This window comes from Equus quagga, chromosome 7, assembly GCF_021613505.1.
Source record: "Equus quagga isolate Etosha38 chromosome 7, UCLA_HA_Equagga_1.0, whole genome shotgun sequence".
NCBI lineage: Eukaryota > Metazoa > Chordata > Mammalia > Perissodactyla > Equidae > Equus > Equus quagga.
Window position 1 is genome coordinate 33,427,915 of NC_060273.1, and position 15,770 is coordinate 33,443,684.

The following is a 15,770-nucleotide window of genomic DNA, read 5'->3' on the forward strand; positions in this document are numbered from 1 at the left end:
CAGACAGGGTTCCCATGGCTCAGGGAGGGACGGATGACCACGCCATTTGACGGATGGGAGCAAGGCCGGAGCTGACCCGTCCTGCCGGGCTTCAGGGGCATTGGTGGAAGGGCGGGGGCGCCCCAGAGGGCGGGCGCAGGATCCTGGAAGCCAGAGGGGGTGGCGGCCAGGTGCGGGGAGGCTGAGGTCTGTCACCAGCCGATGGGCTCTCCACAGCCAAGAATCCGGCCGCGCTCCTGGCAAGGACGTCTTGGCAGGAGCGGGGCTCGGCCCAGGGTGCTAATGCCCTCTTAATTAGCCGGGCATTTGCCAAGCAGACGCCGACACGGCCTCACTTTGCAAAACACATCGGGCCCTGGACCAGCATCTGCCATACCATGAGTGGGGGGGACGGCCGGGTGCGGCCTCTGAGCTGCCGGCCATGGCCAATCCAGGCTTCTCTTCAAGGGCATCTTCATCCAGGACGACAGAAATAGAAACGATTTCCAGGGATGTGCGTTCAGGAGCAGACACGGGGCAGGCCGGCCTCCATGCTTTGCTCCAGCTTTGCCTGGCTCTGCCCTGCTGAGCTCCCGTTCACCCAGCGTAGGCATCACCTCCTCCTGGAGGCCCTCCTGGACCTCACAGCTCACTCAGGGGTCCTCCTGCCTGGACAGCTCACCACATGCCCTGGGCACCCACAGGTTTGGCTGCTGCCTTCAAGGGGGGACCGTTTAGGGCCAGGGGCCAGGGGTCACAAATCTCTTGGCAAATCTGATGAGATCCACGTGCCTGGGACCCTGACAACTGCACGTCTCTCCTTAAAGCGGGGCCAGAGTCCCTCTGTTCTGTCCCGGCCTCAGTTTCTCTATCTGTAACCTGAAGGCCCTGGAGCCAGAGATGGGCAGGGATGCTGTGGAGACGGGGTGATGAGGGCCCTGACCCTGAGGTGCTGGCTTCAGCCTGTGGCCCTGATGGCACAGCTGTCCTGGAGTCACACCCTGGGACTGGTTCCTCCCCCGGAGAGGCACATGAGGGGCGCCGGCCGGCCGTACCAGGCTGCCCGGAGGGGCCACAGAGGCGGCCGCGGCAGAACCACAAAGACGCCATTCACAGGCTCCGGGCCGAGGCCGTCACTTACGGTGGCCGAGCCAGGGACATCTGTGCGTCTGTAGTGGGGACGGCCCTTCTGTCCCTCACGCCTGCCTGGGGTGCGCTGACCTCCTTTGAGAGAAGGGAAACAGGCTCGAGAGGCCGGGGCCTCCTGGCCGTGACACAGCTCCAAGTGATGCTGGCGGGCAGCTCCCAGGACCAGGTCACACCCCGTCCTTTCTCAGAAGAGGAACCGAAGCTTCCGGGGGGCTATGATTTGCGCAGGGCCATCCCCGGGGCCCCAAATGCTGGTCTCTGGGTGACGGTCAAGACCAAGCGCAGGACCCAGGCTCGGAAAAGCAGGCAGAGCCCTGGGCAGGTGGCACCTGAGGTTCCCATCTCCCTGGGACCCCCAGAGGCAGAGGGAGGGTGGGAGCCTGAGGCGGGGGAGAGCCCCAGCTGCCGGCCCGGCTGGGAGGGGTGCGGCCGGGAGGAGCGGCCTGGCGCTTGGTAGTGTTGTCGGCCGCAGTTAACAGTCTCAAGCCCGGGTTCGAATCCTGTTCCATCCATCACCTCCCAGCTGAGTGATTCGGGGGTTGTTTTTTTTTTCCCTTAAGATTCATGGAGGTCAAATTCACATAACATAAAATTAAGTCTTTTAAAGTGTCCAGATTCTGCAGCATTTAGTCCTTTCACAGCGTGGTGCAACCCGCACCTCTTCTCTAGTCCCAAAACACTGTCGTCACCCAGGAAGGAACCCCGTACCCATCCGCAGTCACTCCCGTTGCCCTGGCAACTGCCAGCCTGCTCCTCCGATCATGGTCCTTCACCTGGCGGCTCAGGCCCTCGTCCGTGAGATGCAGCCTTGTCGGAGGTTAAGGGAGAGGAACCCTGGCATGCTGCCTGGCGCTCCCATGACTGCTGGGGCTGCATGCTGCCTCACCGCCCCCACACTCTATGCTCCCCGAGGGAGGGGTCCAGGGGCCGGTGGGAGCCGGGGCCCAATTCTGGGGGCTGGGAAGATTTCCGCAAGGAGGAGCCTCGGGGAGCACGGGTTTTGGAGACCCTGGCCAGCATGTGGCTCAGGGTGGGAGGACCGGCTTCCACCAGGTGGGGTGGGTGGAGGCGAGGGCCCAGCTGGTCAGGCAGCCATCCACCAGGGATCAAGCTGGAAGCGTCGCCCCACGTGGTGGCCCAGGAGGAATCTGATGAGCCTCCACATGCCAGGGAGACCGGGGTGGGAGTAGCCGTGTTGACACGGGGGCTCATTGGGAAGTGGCACCAAGGGCTTGGAAGCAAGATGCAGAGCAAGAAAACTGAAGCCTACACCAAACAAACAAGCAAAACCCTCAGAAATAAAGCTAAGCACTTCTCTATCTAAATATCTATTGATACCTCCTATCCATCTATCTATCCATCTAGATTGATTGATCGATCATCTATCTATATCTACATGATACATTTGTGAATAAACGTAGAGAGAAAGGTCTGGCAGGATGCGTTCCAAACACAACAGAACAGTGCACACATGACAGTACTAAGACACAGTCAGCAGGGTCTTCAATCTTCAATGCCTCTGTCAGGTTTTATTGCCGTCATGAAAAATTTCACACATACATAGAAAACACTGAAGCGTAGCGAACCTTCTCGCGCTGTCACCCTGTCACCCTGCTGGCACGAAAATTCACATTCCATCCATTCTCCACCACCGCTCTTTCTGGGGGGAGGGATATGTGGGATATTTAATTGTTTATTTTTATCTTTCACGTGTTTTCCTAAAACTTTTCATGATGGAAACGTCCAAACATTTATTAACATAGACACAACCACGGAAGGAGCCCCCACATGGCCACCCCTCTGCCTAGAACATTTTAAGACATCTTGTCATTTCACAGGCAGATCTTTCTGGGCGTTTCTGACAGCTAAAGACGTTTGTTTTTGTTTTTGTTTTTACGTAACCAACACTGTGCCATTATTATATCTACACCTGTGTTTTCACGAGAAACGGCATGTACTATATTCCCATTTGACAGATGAGGAAACTGAGGCAGGTGAGTGAAGAAACCTGTCGAAGGTCCCACGGGGAGGATGCGTCAGCGCTGGGACCGCCTGACCCCAGCATCCATTCCCTGGCCTCCTGGCCGGCCTGCACCTCGGGACTTCATTTGGGAAAGCCACCGTACGTCGGTGCGGGGCGCAGGGAATTCTCCAAGGCTGCTCGGCTGGGGAGAAGCGGTCCGAGGTGCGTGGCTCAGAGTCCTCGCTCAGGGAGCTGGTTCAGGGCCAGCGGAGCAGCGCATCCCGGTGCCCTCATTTCCCTCCCTGGGTCAGGCAGGAGGGCGCCCGGTGCCAGCCTGGGAGCCGCCGGGCCTCGCCCCCGCCCAGCACCTCCGTCCTCCCCGTGCCATGCCCTCGTTCCAGGGCAGCTCAGGTGGCGCCCGGCTCCCGTGGGACTCAGGGACACGGCATCCGTGTCGCCATCCTTCCCCAGAGGGACCCGAGGCGGGGCGTGCAGACAGGACTGTGCGAAGGCGTGGGACACAGCGGTGCCCGGTGTAACCAGACTCGGGGAAGGCGAGAGGAGGGAACGCGGCACAGACGCAGAGCTGGGACAGATTTTTGAAAATGCTCTTCCGCCAAACTTGCCTGAGCTTTTGTTTCTATATCGGCTTTCCAACAATAGCTAATTATAATAATTTTTTAAAAACCAAGATACTTCCCCCCGCCCCCGCATCCAAGGATCTGTGGTCGGAGACTCAGCCACCGGTAGCCTGCCCTGTCTATTGTCACCCCTCTTTTCTGGCAGCTGTTGTGGGCCCCCAAATCTCCACCGAATCTAGACCAGGGCAAATATGCATCACCCACACGAGCTTTGCACAGAGGACAGAGTGAGCTCCCCATCACCGGAGGCATTCAAGGCAAAGCTGGACAGCCTTAATTTTTGACTTGGTGCATGGGCCAGAGCCAGGCCAAGAGAAACACGAGGACATGTTGGTTTGCGGTTGGAGGCTTCACCCTTGGGAGGGGTTCTGGCCAAAGCAGGGCATCGATGGGAGCAACCCACATGTCCGTCCACAGGGTGCCGGTTACACGTTACCGGGGGGTGTTACGCGGCTGCAGAAAAGATCAAGGTCTGAAGCAGAACCGGTGTTAAGATACATCAGGTAAAAAAGGCAGGGCGCAAAATACTGCTTAAAAAGGAGGAGAAAAATGAGAGTACAGACGCACGTCCGCTTGTCTTTGCATAAATACAGGGAAACGCAAGACACAAACCTCAAAGCGGTTCTCCAGGTGGCGGGGTGCGGATGGCGGGGGAGGAAGGCCTCTGCATGTTTTTGGATGTTTGAACTACATGAATGTATTATCTGTTCGGGAAAAAATGTGAATAAGAGGAAGAAAGGCTGGAGGGAGTCTGGCGGTCTGTGTCCCCAGCACGCTCCTGTCAAGGTTGTTGAGTGAATAATAAAACAGCTGGTGTTTATGGAGCACTGACACAGGCCAGGCACTGTTCTAGGCGCCGGATGTGTAGAGTCGTGACTTGTCCCCGTAGGAGGGAGGTGCTTCTGGTTCGAAAGTGGGGTCCTGCGACCCAGGAGCCCCCTCAGTCGGGTCTCTGAGTGGCAGCTTCTCCAGTGCTCGTGACCCACCCCCCCCACCCCAGGGCAGCTGCTATCGTCCAGCCCCTGGTAGAGACGAGCAAACCGTGAGCCAGAGCTGCCATCGGAGCCCAGGAAGCCCAGCGCGGGGGCTCAGGCTGCCGCCGTGCCCACCCGGACTCGCCAGTCTTCCCAGCCCTGGGAGGATCTCTTGCCAACGCCTGGTCCCTCTCTCCCCCCGCGGTGTGACAGAGGCAGGAGCCCCCACCCCAGGCCTGTCCTGGCCTCCAGGCTGTGAAGCTGCAGGAGGGGGACTCGGGCCACCGGGGAGCTGCAGACCCAGGAGGGAGGGGGCCACCCAGCCCCCATCCCCCTGGGTGGGTCTCAGCATCCTCCAGCCTGGCTGCCAGCGCCGAGCCTGGCACCTGCAGCCTTCTGGAAACATCTACGGGTATTTGGATTCTCTCCTCTGAGCCTTGGTTTGGCCAGAGGTTTGGGGTCTCCCTATCTATGCATGGGGCTTCCTGGGGACTGGAGTGGGTCCCGAGGGTGGCCAGGGACAGTATCTGAGCTCCAGGCCCCCAGGGATTCCCGGCCCCCCCCCCCGAGATGAGGGCTTCGTATCTCTTCTACAAGAGGGGAAACTGAGACTCAGAGAGGTTAAGTAACTTGCCTAAAGTCACACAGCCAGTGAGAGACTGGGTTTCAAGAGACGGTCTATCTGACCCATTAGATGACCTCAAAGTGAGAAACGCCTGATTTCCCCAGCTCTGGAGGGTGGGTCTTGTGGGAGGGAATGTTATGGGCGTGCCTGCCGGGGGTTCAAGGCCCTGCCAGTAAACACCGATGGGAAGGTGACACCACCATCCCCAGGGAAGATAAAAATCCCTAGAGGGGACTTCCTGAGGGGAGGCACAGAGACAGACGTACCACCCCGGAGCCAGCCCAGTGCCCTTTGGCCTTGTGGTTCTCTGCCTTTGGCCCCTGGACCTTGTGGGCAGCCTGTGGTCACGCTGGCATTCCAGGGGCCTGTCTGGCATGTGGGGAATGTCCCAGCAAAAGTGTCAGCCTTCGCAGAGGCTCAGAAAAGGGAAGTGTGCCTTGCCTGGGGTGGGGTGGGCGTCTGTAGGGAATGTCCCCTTTGCTGGAGGAGGATGAAGAGCTGGGGTCTTGAAGGGGGACGGCTGCGTCACCCTTCCTGCGGCGCTCTGTGAAGTCAGGACCTGGGGGTATAAAGTGGCAGGCACGCTGGCCTAGAGCCGAGACCCCGGCTGCGTCCTGCGGGCTGCGCTGCCCCGAGCTGCCACCGGGAAAAGGGCGCACTGCTCACCCCACTGCCCATAGATCAGAACACTGTGACGTCTGCATCCCCATCCCCAGAACAGGACCGCTGGTCACTTGTCTCGGCCATTACCACGGACACCAAAGTGGGCCAGCGGGTCTGGGAGCCTGGCCACAGGGAGGGGGCCCCGTGGCCTTCAGGGCAGTGTCCTGGGAGGGCGGGAAGCCTCAGGGAACCACAGCCCCTGCTCTGGAGAGCCAGGCTGCAAGGCCCAGGCTGGGTGAGTTGGGGGCTGCAGACCCCCTCCCAGCTCCTGACCTGCACCCCCTCCTTGGGCCAACAGGCCCTCGCGGGGGCCCCCTCCTCCGAGCAGCCTGCGCGCAGCACCCGCATGCTCTGTGGTCCCTCTGGTCTCTGTCACAACCTCAAATCTGGCTGGTCCCTCCCTCCCCCGGGCTGGGCCTGGGGAGAGGGGCGGTTCTCCGAGGGGTCCGAGCTCTGGGTGGCTCCTCAGGCTGCGGCCCCGCGGCAGGGGGACCCCGGCCTTGGGTGGGAGGCGTCGGCGGCTGCAGAGGCGCCCCAGGCGCCCCCCGCGCCCCCTCCCCTCCCTTCCCCGGCGGGGGCGGGGCGAGCGCGCGGGGGCGTGGCCGCGCGCTGACGTCACCCCGCCTATAAAGGCGCGGGCGCGGCGGGCCGGCTTTGTGGAGCGCAGCGGAGGGAGCGCGGGGGTCGCGGGCGCCGAGCCGAACAAAGGAGCGGGGCGCCGCCGCCACCATGCCCGCCAACGGCACGGCCGAGGCGGTGCAGATCCAGTTCGGCCTGATCAACTGCAGCAACAAGTACCTGACGGCCGAGGCGTTCGGGTTCAAGGTGAACGCGTCGGCCAGCAGCCTGAAGAAGAAGCAGATCTGGACGCTGGAGCAGCCGCCCGACGAGGCGGGCAGCGCGGCCGTGTGCCTGCGCAGCCACCTGGGCCGCTACCTGGCGGCCGACAAGGATGGCAACGTGACCTGCGAGCGCGAGACGCCCGGCGCCGACTGCCGCTTCCTGATCGTGGCGCACGACGACGGCCGCTGGTCCCTGCAGTCCGAGGCGCACCGGCGCTACTTCGGCGGCACCGAGGACCGCCTGTCGTGCTTCGCGCAGAGCGTGTCGCCGGCCGAGAAGTGGAGCGTGCACATCGCCATGCACCCGCAGGTCAACATCTACAGCCTGACCCGCAAGCGCTACGCGCACCTGAGCGCGCGACCGGCCGATGAGATCGCCGTGGACCGCGACGTGCCCTGGGGGGTCGACTCACTCATCACGCTGGCCTTCCAGGACCAGCGCTACAGCGTGCAGACGGCCGACCACCGCTTCCTGCGCCACGACGGGCGCCTGGTGGCGCGCCCCGAGCCCGCCACCGGCTACACGCTCGAGTTCCGCTCCGGCAAGGTGGCCTTCCGCGACTGCGAGGGCCGCTACCTGGCGCCGTCGGGGCCCAGCGGCACGCTCAAGGCCGGCAAGGCCACCAAGGTGGGCAAGGACGAGCTCTTCGCCCTGGAGCAGAGCTGCGCCCAGGTCGTGCTGCAGGCGGCCAACGAGAGGAACGTGTCCACGCGCCAGGGTGAGTGGGGACGCCGCCCCCCGCCTCTCCGACTGCCGCACAAAGCGCACCCCCACCCCCGTCCCTCCAGCCTCCCGCCCTTTCTCGCCCGCGGCGCCGCTGCCAGCCCGAGCGACGCCCGGTGCGCCCCTGCTGGGCGCGCAGGCCGTTTAGCCCGGCCGCGGGACGTGCGCTCGCCTCCCGGAGGAGGGGGCGAGGGGTGGGGCGCTGCCCATCCTTGGGCGTCGCTGCGCAACCCCCACCCGGCCTCGGGTTGAGGCTCCCCAGGCCCCCGTAAGGCATCGCCCTGTGTGCCACCCTCCGAACCCCCAGCCCAATGTAGGCTCTCCCCACGCGCGCTGATCCCTTGCATCCGGGAGCCCAGTCCTTTGGAGACGCCCCTCTCGCCGGTTTCCTCGTGCCCCTCCCCCCGCCAGCGGCCTTTAGCTCAAGGGCGGAGGCGGGGGTCGCAACAGGCGCGGGGCGCGCCCCCACCCCCTGCGACCGCATTTCGCGGCCGGGAGAGGGGAGCGTTTGATCTCCGCGGGATGCGCTTCCACCTCCCTGCTCTCCGGGCCTTTCCCCACCCCCTCTCGCTGCCGGGAGGGGTCGGCCTCTGCCGGGGGTCGGGGGGGCGCCCCGACTGTCTGCCCTTCCCCCCCCAGCCCCTCCTCCCGCGCCTGCCCAGCGCTCGGGGCCGCGGCCTTTGTGAGCAGGGGGACGGGCTCCGCGACAGGGCCCTCCCTCGCCCCCTTTGTCCTGCTCACTCTCTGCAGATGGGAAAACCAGATGCGGCGGGGCGGGGGAGGGGATGGGCTTGCTGCGGGTCCCCCCGCTGAGGACCCCCCCCACCCCCCCCCGCGCGCCGTCCCCGGTCCCGCGCCCGGGTCCGGAGCCTCCCCAGGAGGCGGCTCTCTCCTCGCGCCCCGGCCCGGGGACGGCGTGGCGCGGATGGCGGCCGGCCAGGCTCCCCGCCCAGCGCCCGCCGCGCGCCTCCAGGCCGGGCGCTGCCCTGCGCGCGTCGAGGGCGGCCGCGCGCGCCCCTGGGGACCCCAGCCCGGCTCCACTGGGAAGCCCCTGCCGTGGAGCGACCCCGCCCCGAGGCTCCCTCCGGGAACAATTGGCCGCAACTCGATGCGTCCTCGCTCCGGCCTCCCGCTGGCCTGGCCATTTCCTCCCGGCCTGCGCGCCAGAAGCGAGCCCCCCTTTTTCCCTTCTTGGTTCTCTCCCCAGGCGGCTGCGCTTCCTTCTGGCGCCTGCGCCCCTGCGTTGGCGAAGGCAGTTGATTCTTGGCTGCCGCAGGCCCCGCTGGAGGACTTGCGGGGGTCTCGCTCCCCTGGATGGGAAGCTGGATCCCAGCCTCTGGAGGTGGCTGGATGGGAGCCCAGTCAGGGGCCTCCTTCCATGGAGGAAGGGCTCCCTCCACATGGCCGTTCTCCTGCCTGGGCTCTGCGGAGGGGGGCGCAGCCCCGTGGCTGCGGGAGTGGAGGCCCCGGGTGGGGTACCGGCAGTTTGGTGCCTGAGTTTGCTGGCTGAGGCGGGCGGTATCCTGTCCATCTTACAGATGGACAGGTTTAGGTCCAGAGAGGTGAAGCCATGAGCCCAAGGTCACATAGCAAATAAGCAGCATGCAGAACGGGGTCGTTTGACTCCAGAATGGGCTCTTACCTGAACCGCCTGATGCCTCCCGGCTTCCAGGGTGCAGTAGGCCTCACACAGTCCTGGGTGGGGCAGGGCTCCCCACCTGTGCCCCAAACATTGAGCCCTTAGCAAGTGAGACAGGCTGAGACCTGAGTTGTGGACAAATGGGCGTGTCCTGGGCCCTTCCCTGTTGGAGCTGGTGCTCTCAGTCGGACAGGAGCAATATCCCAGAGGTGTTGAGAAAAGGCCTGGGGGTCCAGGAAATATATCAGGGCCCCAGATTAGATGGAAGGGGGTCCTTTCCTGAGAACGCTTGCGCTGACCCGAAGGATGAATGGAAGGTAGCATGCATCAGGTGTGCGGACAGGTGTTGCAGGCACAGGGCGCAGCTTGTGCAAAGGCCCCGAGGCAGGATGGAGGAGAATGCCCATTGTGGCTGGGAACTTGGGACCGGAGCAGCCAGCAGGGTCACAGGGCCCGTGTTGGGTGCTCCTTGACTCAGATATGCTGCATGCTTGTTGGGCTGTGTCCAGCACCTCCCCTGGGGAAGACGTGGTGGGGGCAGGTGGCTCTGTCTGTAACTGTTGGGGCCCGGAAGGCGCAGAGAGTGCCTGGGGGTGTTCTTGGCAGCCCCCAGCGAGCCTGGGCAGATGCCTCCTTCCTGGTAAAGCTTGCGGGGCGTCAGGGTGTGATTCAGGCTCACGGCGCGGGAGGAGCTGGAAATTGGGCCCAGAGACGTGCTGGCTCATCTGTGACTTTAAAGGAAGGGGGAGCTGGGGGAGGGGGCTCCGGGGGGCGGAGATTGGGGCTCCATTGACCTAGGGTCTTGGGGTCCCCATCTCGTTCTCACGTTAGCTGACCCCGAATCTTGCCGGTGGGATGGAGGATGACCGCAGGACCCCCAGCCAGCATGGGGGGCGGGGGGGCGTGTCTGCAGGGGCCATTTTGGACGGGCCTGCGTGGCAGCGAGGCGGCGGCCGAGCTTCCGGCACATGTTGGGAAACGCCAGCCGGGAAGGAGGAGGGTCAGTGCTGAGGCGGCTGCGGGGTGTGAATCATCCCCGCGCCTGCACACGCCGGGCCCCGGTGGGGGTGGGGCGCTCCCTGCTGAAGCTGCAGCCTGCTCTCCTGCCTCAGTTTCCCCATCTCTTAGGGGCTGCCTTGGGCAGGTTCTCTCAGCCAGGCTTTATCTCTGGGAGGAGGCCCTCCGTCACAGGCACCGTTAGAGACAGGGTCGGCCCCCCCACCCCCACCCCGTGAGTGGGGTCCTGCTGCTTAAGAGCTGATGTGACCAGGCAGGTGGTTCACATCCGGTGCAGGTGTTGGGGAGCAGTGCAGCTGTGAGCACCTCTCGGGGTGAGGATGCGGATTGGGCAGGGCCTGCCGGCATTTCTCACTTGGACCCATGGCCTCCTTGCCTCTGTCCAGCTGTGCCCTGGGGATCCCGTGCTCAGGAAGTGCTCTGTCCCAGCAGCTCAAAGGCGAGGGGTGGCTGGCTGAGGAAGGCCTGGTCGAGTTGGGCTTTGCAGGATGTGTAGGAGTTCTCCCGGCGAGGCAGGGCATTTCAGGCCCCGGGAATGGCTTGTGCGGGATTTGAAGCCGTCAGGAAGTGGCAAGAGCTGACTGGAAAAATGGGGGGGACGACACAGATGCTTCCAGGCTCCCCTCTAAACTGAGTCGGGGTGGTGGGGACTCCCTCTTTCGAACAAACCAGGGGGACTTGAGAACTGCTGAGGACGGAGTGGGTGGGGACCCGGGAAGGGGGTTAGACGGGGAGGCGTGAGAATGTTTGAGACTGGAGACGGGAAAGCTATGGTGGAGGGGGCCAGGCGGGGGCCCAGGGGGCTCACTAGGACTCCCCGGAGGGAAGTGGGAGATGCGCCCGTGGGCTCCGTTGAGCCCCCACATGTTCTGTGACTCAGGTTTTCTGTGCTGCTGTTCATGAAAGGAAAGATCCTGAAAAAACCCCGTTCCCATAGCAACCCAGCTCTGATTTGAGGTTCCAGGGCCAAGAGGGGCCCTTCCCGTGTAGGAAGGGCCCTGGAGCCGGGAGGGGCCGCGCTGGATGGTGGCGGGGGTCTCCTCCCCCACCCCTACCCCTGCCTGTTGGGGTCGGAAGATCTGGTGTCTCCTTGGCACCAGGCTCCTAAATCCTTCCAAATCTCCTGGCAGAATGGAGAGACTGGGCCCTTTGGACAGGCAGAGAGGGAAACTGAGGCTGAGGGAGGAGAAGACACTCGCCCAAGGGTGCCTGGCCCCACTCTAGGAATCCCATTGGCCGGCCTTGGCCTTGTCATCAAAGCGCTTCCAGGACTGGACACAACCAGGCTCACGAAGTCTGAGGAAGTGAGCAGATGGTGGTGGTGGTGTGGCCCTGGGCATGTAATGACCACGGGGGGGGGGGGCGGGGGGGGGGTCGGCCTGCCTTTGTTCCTCTGCGGGAAGAGGATGTTAGTGACGGTGTCGTGGGGCTGCTGCCGGGAGGATTGTCCACATCCGCACAGAGCCCAGGGCACCGTGACCCCAGTGTCATGGAGGAGCTTCCTGCGTTTGTTGTCAGCCAGGCTGGGAAGCACCTTGTTTGTCTGCAAGGCTGCATTGAGACGGGCTCTCTGAACCCCAGGATGAGGCTGTCCTAGGGATTTGACTTCCGTTCCGGGTCTGCTTTGCCCCCCTTTCTGGGAGCCCCTCTGTCTCTGCTGCTGGGGTGCGCCCAGAGGGGCTGTTCCTCTTGTCTGCCCCCTTCCTTCCCATCGGCGGGCTAGCCACACAGTGGGCAGGTGGCGCCCTGTGGCCTGCAGGCTGGGGCCCTCAGGGCCGGTTTCTGCAGAGCGGAGGTGGGGTGTGGGGGTGGCAGGACTGCGGCCTGCTGGGCGAGGTCTGAGCAAGGAGGGACCCCAGCTGCAAGTGTTGCTGCCGGCCACAGCCTTAGGTTGGTCCCCTTCCAGGTGATGGCTTGGGCGCCCGGTAGGCCCAGCCCCTGTTGACTCCTGTCCACACCCGGTGCTTTACTGGGGCGTGATGGTGGATCCAGCTCAACCCCTGGGTCCCAGGAGGTCAGCAGATCCCCAACATCGGGGTGAGGGGCCTGGTGGGCCTGGAGGGTTGAGCCGAGGGGTTCCGTGAGGGTCTGGTTCAGGGCCCTGGGCGACCCAGAGAGGCCACGTCTGCCAGTCCACAGAGAGGAGGAAAAGGCAGAGGTGGGAGGGCGTGGCAGGAGGCTTGAGTCTGCCCACCTCCCCTTCTGAGAGCCACCGGGACCCCTTACTTCCTTTCTGGGTGACGTTGACCAAGGACACGTTGCTGTTCTGTCTCAGTCTCTCTTGTAAAGTGGGGGTGAAGGTGGTCCCCGTGGCCCTGACATGGACATGTCATGGGTTACGACGGAGTTGGCACCATCCAGCTCTCGAGTGGGTGGATCTAAGTCTGGGCCCTGGAGGAGGGCCCTGGGGGCAGCTCAGACCCCAGCTCCCGCCTGCCAGCCTCCACCTCCTCATCTGAAGGGATGCCCGTCACCCGCCACTGTGGCCCCGGCTTCCTAAAGGCCTCGAGGCCCGAACAGTGACCCACCCACTGTTCCCGACAGGCCCGAGCCCTGGCAGTCACCCCGGGGTGCCGGGGAACGTGGGTCTCTTGGAACCAAAGATCCCCCTTTAGCTGGAGGAGTCCACACGGGTGTCCAAACGATGTGGCCGCAGAGGCTGTGGACTGGGCTGCAGAGTGTGCGCGCGGGCCAGGGGACCAGCCCCGTCCCATCAGATGATGCAGGGGAGAGATGCTGGGCCGGTCGCCAGCCTGCACGTGCTCAGGGCCAAAGGACACTGCACGAAGGTGGGAGGGCGGTCTGGGTGCGGTGGGCCTGGGGCGGGGGGGCACAGCTGACTGCGTTTTTGTGCTTTTGTGAATTTTCCCTATTTCCTGAGAGGAGCGCGTGCTGTTCTCTTTTCACTTGACACGCGTACAGAAGCAGGCAGGGTACCAGGAGCCGCATATGCCAACCCCCCCAGGTGCCATATCCTGCCACGCCAGCCCCATCTGCCCCATGATTCATCGCTTTTTGGTTATATTTGAAGCAAACCCCTGACCTCAGGGTGTTTCATCTCAAAATATTTCCGTCTGCATCTCTGAAAAATGAGGCCATTTTCTTACATCACCACAATGTGACGGAGAGTAATTAAGCCTTGATACCTGTCCTGGGCCGCGTTGAGATTCTTCCGGTTGGTTCTGGAACGTCTTTTGCTGTGGGTTTGTTGGAAGGTATTGCTCCTAGGATCCGAGAGAGAGATGTGAAGACGGGGGTTGCGGCCGTGGTCCCTGCCTCCTGTGCCCAGGGGTCCTGGCTTCTGCCCTCTGATGTGGGGCCGAGGGGGGTTGGCCGGAACGGGGCGGGGGCGTGGGGTCCCCGTGCCAGCTGGAGGCTCTCCCCGCAGGGATGGACCTGTCGGCCAATCAGGACGAAGAGACCGACCAGGAGACCTTCCAGCTGGAGATCGACCGCGACACCAAAAAGTGCGCCTTCCGCACCCACACGGGCAAGTACTGGACGCTGACGGCCACCGGGGGCGTGCAGTCCACCGCTTCCACCAAGTGAGTGTCGAGGCCGGCCCTTCCTGTGGGACCCTGGCCTGGGGGCCTGTCTGGTCCCATCTAACCCCATCCCACTACCCTCAGGAACGCCAGCTGCTACTTTGACATCGAGTGGCGTGACCGGCGGATCACGCTGCGTGCCTCCAATGGCAAGTTCGTGACGGCCAAGAAGAATGGGCAGCTGGCCGCGTCGGTGGAAACAGCAGGTACCCCCCTGTGGGTGCACCCTGAATCCTGGTTCTCTGGAGGGTCCACCCACAGGTCACTCAGCTGAGGTCCACCTGATGCTGGGCGTTCCCCCCTAAACCGGCCCTGCCCAGCCTCACCCTAGGGCTGGTGTGCTGTGTGACCGCAGGCTCCTGCTCTCCCTCTCTGGGTCACCCTGGGCGTCCCAGCCCCACCCCCATGAGGCTTACTGCTTCTGCCCCTCCCGGGACAGGGGACTCTGAGCTCTTCCTCATGAAGCTGATCAACCGCCCCATCATTGTGCTCCGCGGGGAGCATGGCTTCATCGGCTGCCGCAAGGTCACAGGCACCCTGGATGCCAATCGCTCCAGCTATGATGTCTTCCAGCTGGAGTTCAACGACGGCGCCTACAACATCAGAGGCAGGTTCCCCCTCGAGGGCGGCTGCCAAGTGGGGCCCAGGGACCGGTGTTGGGGCACAGAGAGGGAACCGCCCGTCCCTCTCAGTCTGGCCACCCTGTGGCTTGACCTGGGCCATTCCAGTCCCCCTTGGGACAGCCGTCCTGTGGCCGTCCAGGCTCTGGGCTGGGGGCAGCCCCTGCCCCTCTTGTCTGGAAGTGAGGGAGATTTCCCTGCCCACCACAGACAGAGCCAGAGAAGGGGCACGGGGAGGCGGGCAGAGAGGGAGATGGGACTCGAGAAGGGGTCGGCAGGGGAGGCGTCACACACCTGAGATACGACACCAAGGACTGGGGGTGGGGACCCATCCAGCATGGACGGAAGGCCCGGGTGGGTGGAACGGACCCCTTCCCCGGTCTGGAGCCCTGATGGCTGGGTGGGGAGCGGGGCCGGGCCGGGCTGTGACGGACTGTCGCCCCCCAGACTCCACGGGCAAGTACTGGATGGTTGGCAGCGACTCTTCCGTCACCAGCAGCAGCGACACCCCCGTAGACTTCTTCTTCGAGTTCTGCGACTACAACAAGGTGGCCATCAAGGTGGGCGGGCGCTACCTAAAGGGGGACCATGCGGGGGTCCTGAAGGCCTGCGCCGAGGCCGTGGAGCCCGCCACGCTGTGGGAGTACTAGGCCCGCTGCCCACCCGGCCGCCCGGCCCCGCTCGCTCCCTGCCAGGTGGGCTCCCCGGGCGGCCGGGCCTCCGAGGGACCCCAGCTCCCTCTGTCCTCTCTTCTCTGCTGTGGGCGAGGCTGGCACCTCTTCTGACCTCAGACAGCTCTGAGCCTTATTTCCCCCGAGTGGCCGAGGAGAAGCGGGGGGCCATGAGGCCTCCCCGAGCCCCTGGGTGAGGCGGGGTGTGTAACTGGAATCCCCCTGCCCCCTCCCGAGAGGCCCCCCCAACCCAGGAGCCGGGCACATGCCCTGGCCCACGGCCACAGGGAAGCCACACAGGGTGGCCGGGACCTGGAGCATGCCTGTCGCTGCCCTATCCCCACATGGCCCACGTGGTCCGGGGCCCTGCCTCTCTCTCCTTCACCCTGGCCTGACTGGAAGCAGAAAATGACCAAATCAGTATTTTTTCTTAGTGGAACATTACAGCTGGAGGCGCCCCTGGCAAGCCTGGGTGTAGCCCAGTGTGGTCTTCAAGGGGGCTTGTCGGGGGTCTCCAGATGGCATCTCTGGGCCTCGGTGCCCCCTCTACCCAATAGGGGTGCGGCAGGTGGGTGCCTCCCTGAATCGGGAACCTGCCCCCACCTCCCCAGGGAGCCCCTGTCCCTCTGCCCACCCCGGTCCCAGGCCTGTGTGCCCCCTGGTGGTGCTGGGCCCCCCGCCGCCTCAGCTGGAGCCCCCGGTGTGATCGGTGCTCCTC

The 15,770-nt window shown here is 63.9% G+C and overlaps 1 protein-coding gene across 1 annotated transcript; it reads left to right on the forward strand.

Annotated features, from left to right (window-relative positions):
- Nucleotides 1–6,676: 6,676 nt before the first annotated feature.
- Nucleotides 6,677–15,093, forward strand: FSCN1 (fascin actin-bundling protein 1). The gene is made up of 5 exons (XM_046668552.1): nt 6,677–7,555; nt 13,605–13,761; nt 13,846–13,967; nt 14,201–14,368; nt 14,829–15,093. The coding sequence occupies exons 1-5, from the start codon at nt 6,724–6,726 to the stop codon at nt 15,029–15,031; spliced, it is 1,482 nt and encodes a 493-aa protein (XP_046524508.1). The 5' UTR covers nt 6,677–6,723; the 3' UTR covers nt 15,032–15,093.
- The last annotated feature ends 677 nt before the right edge of the window (nt 15,094–15,770 follow it).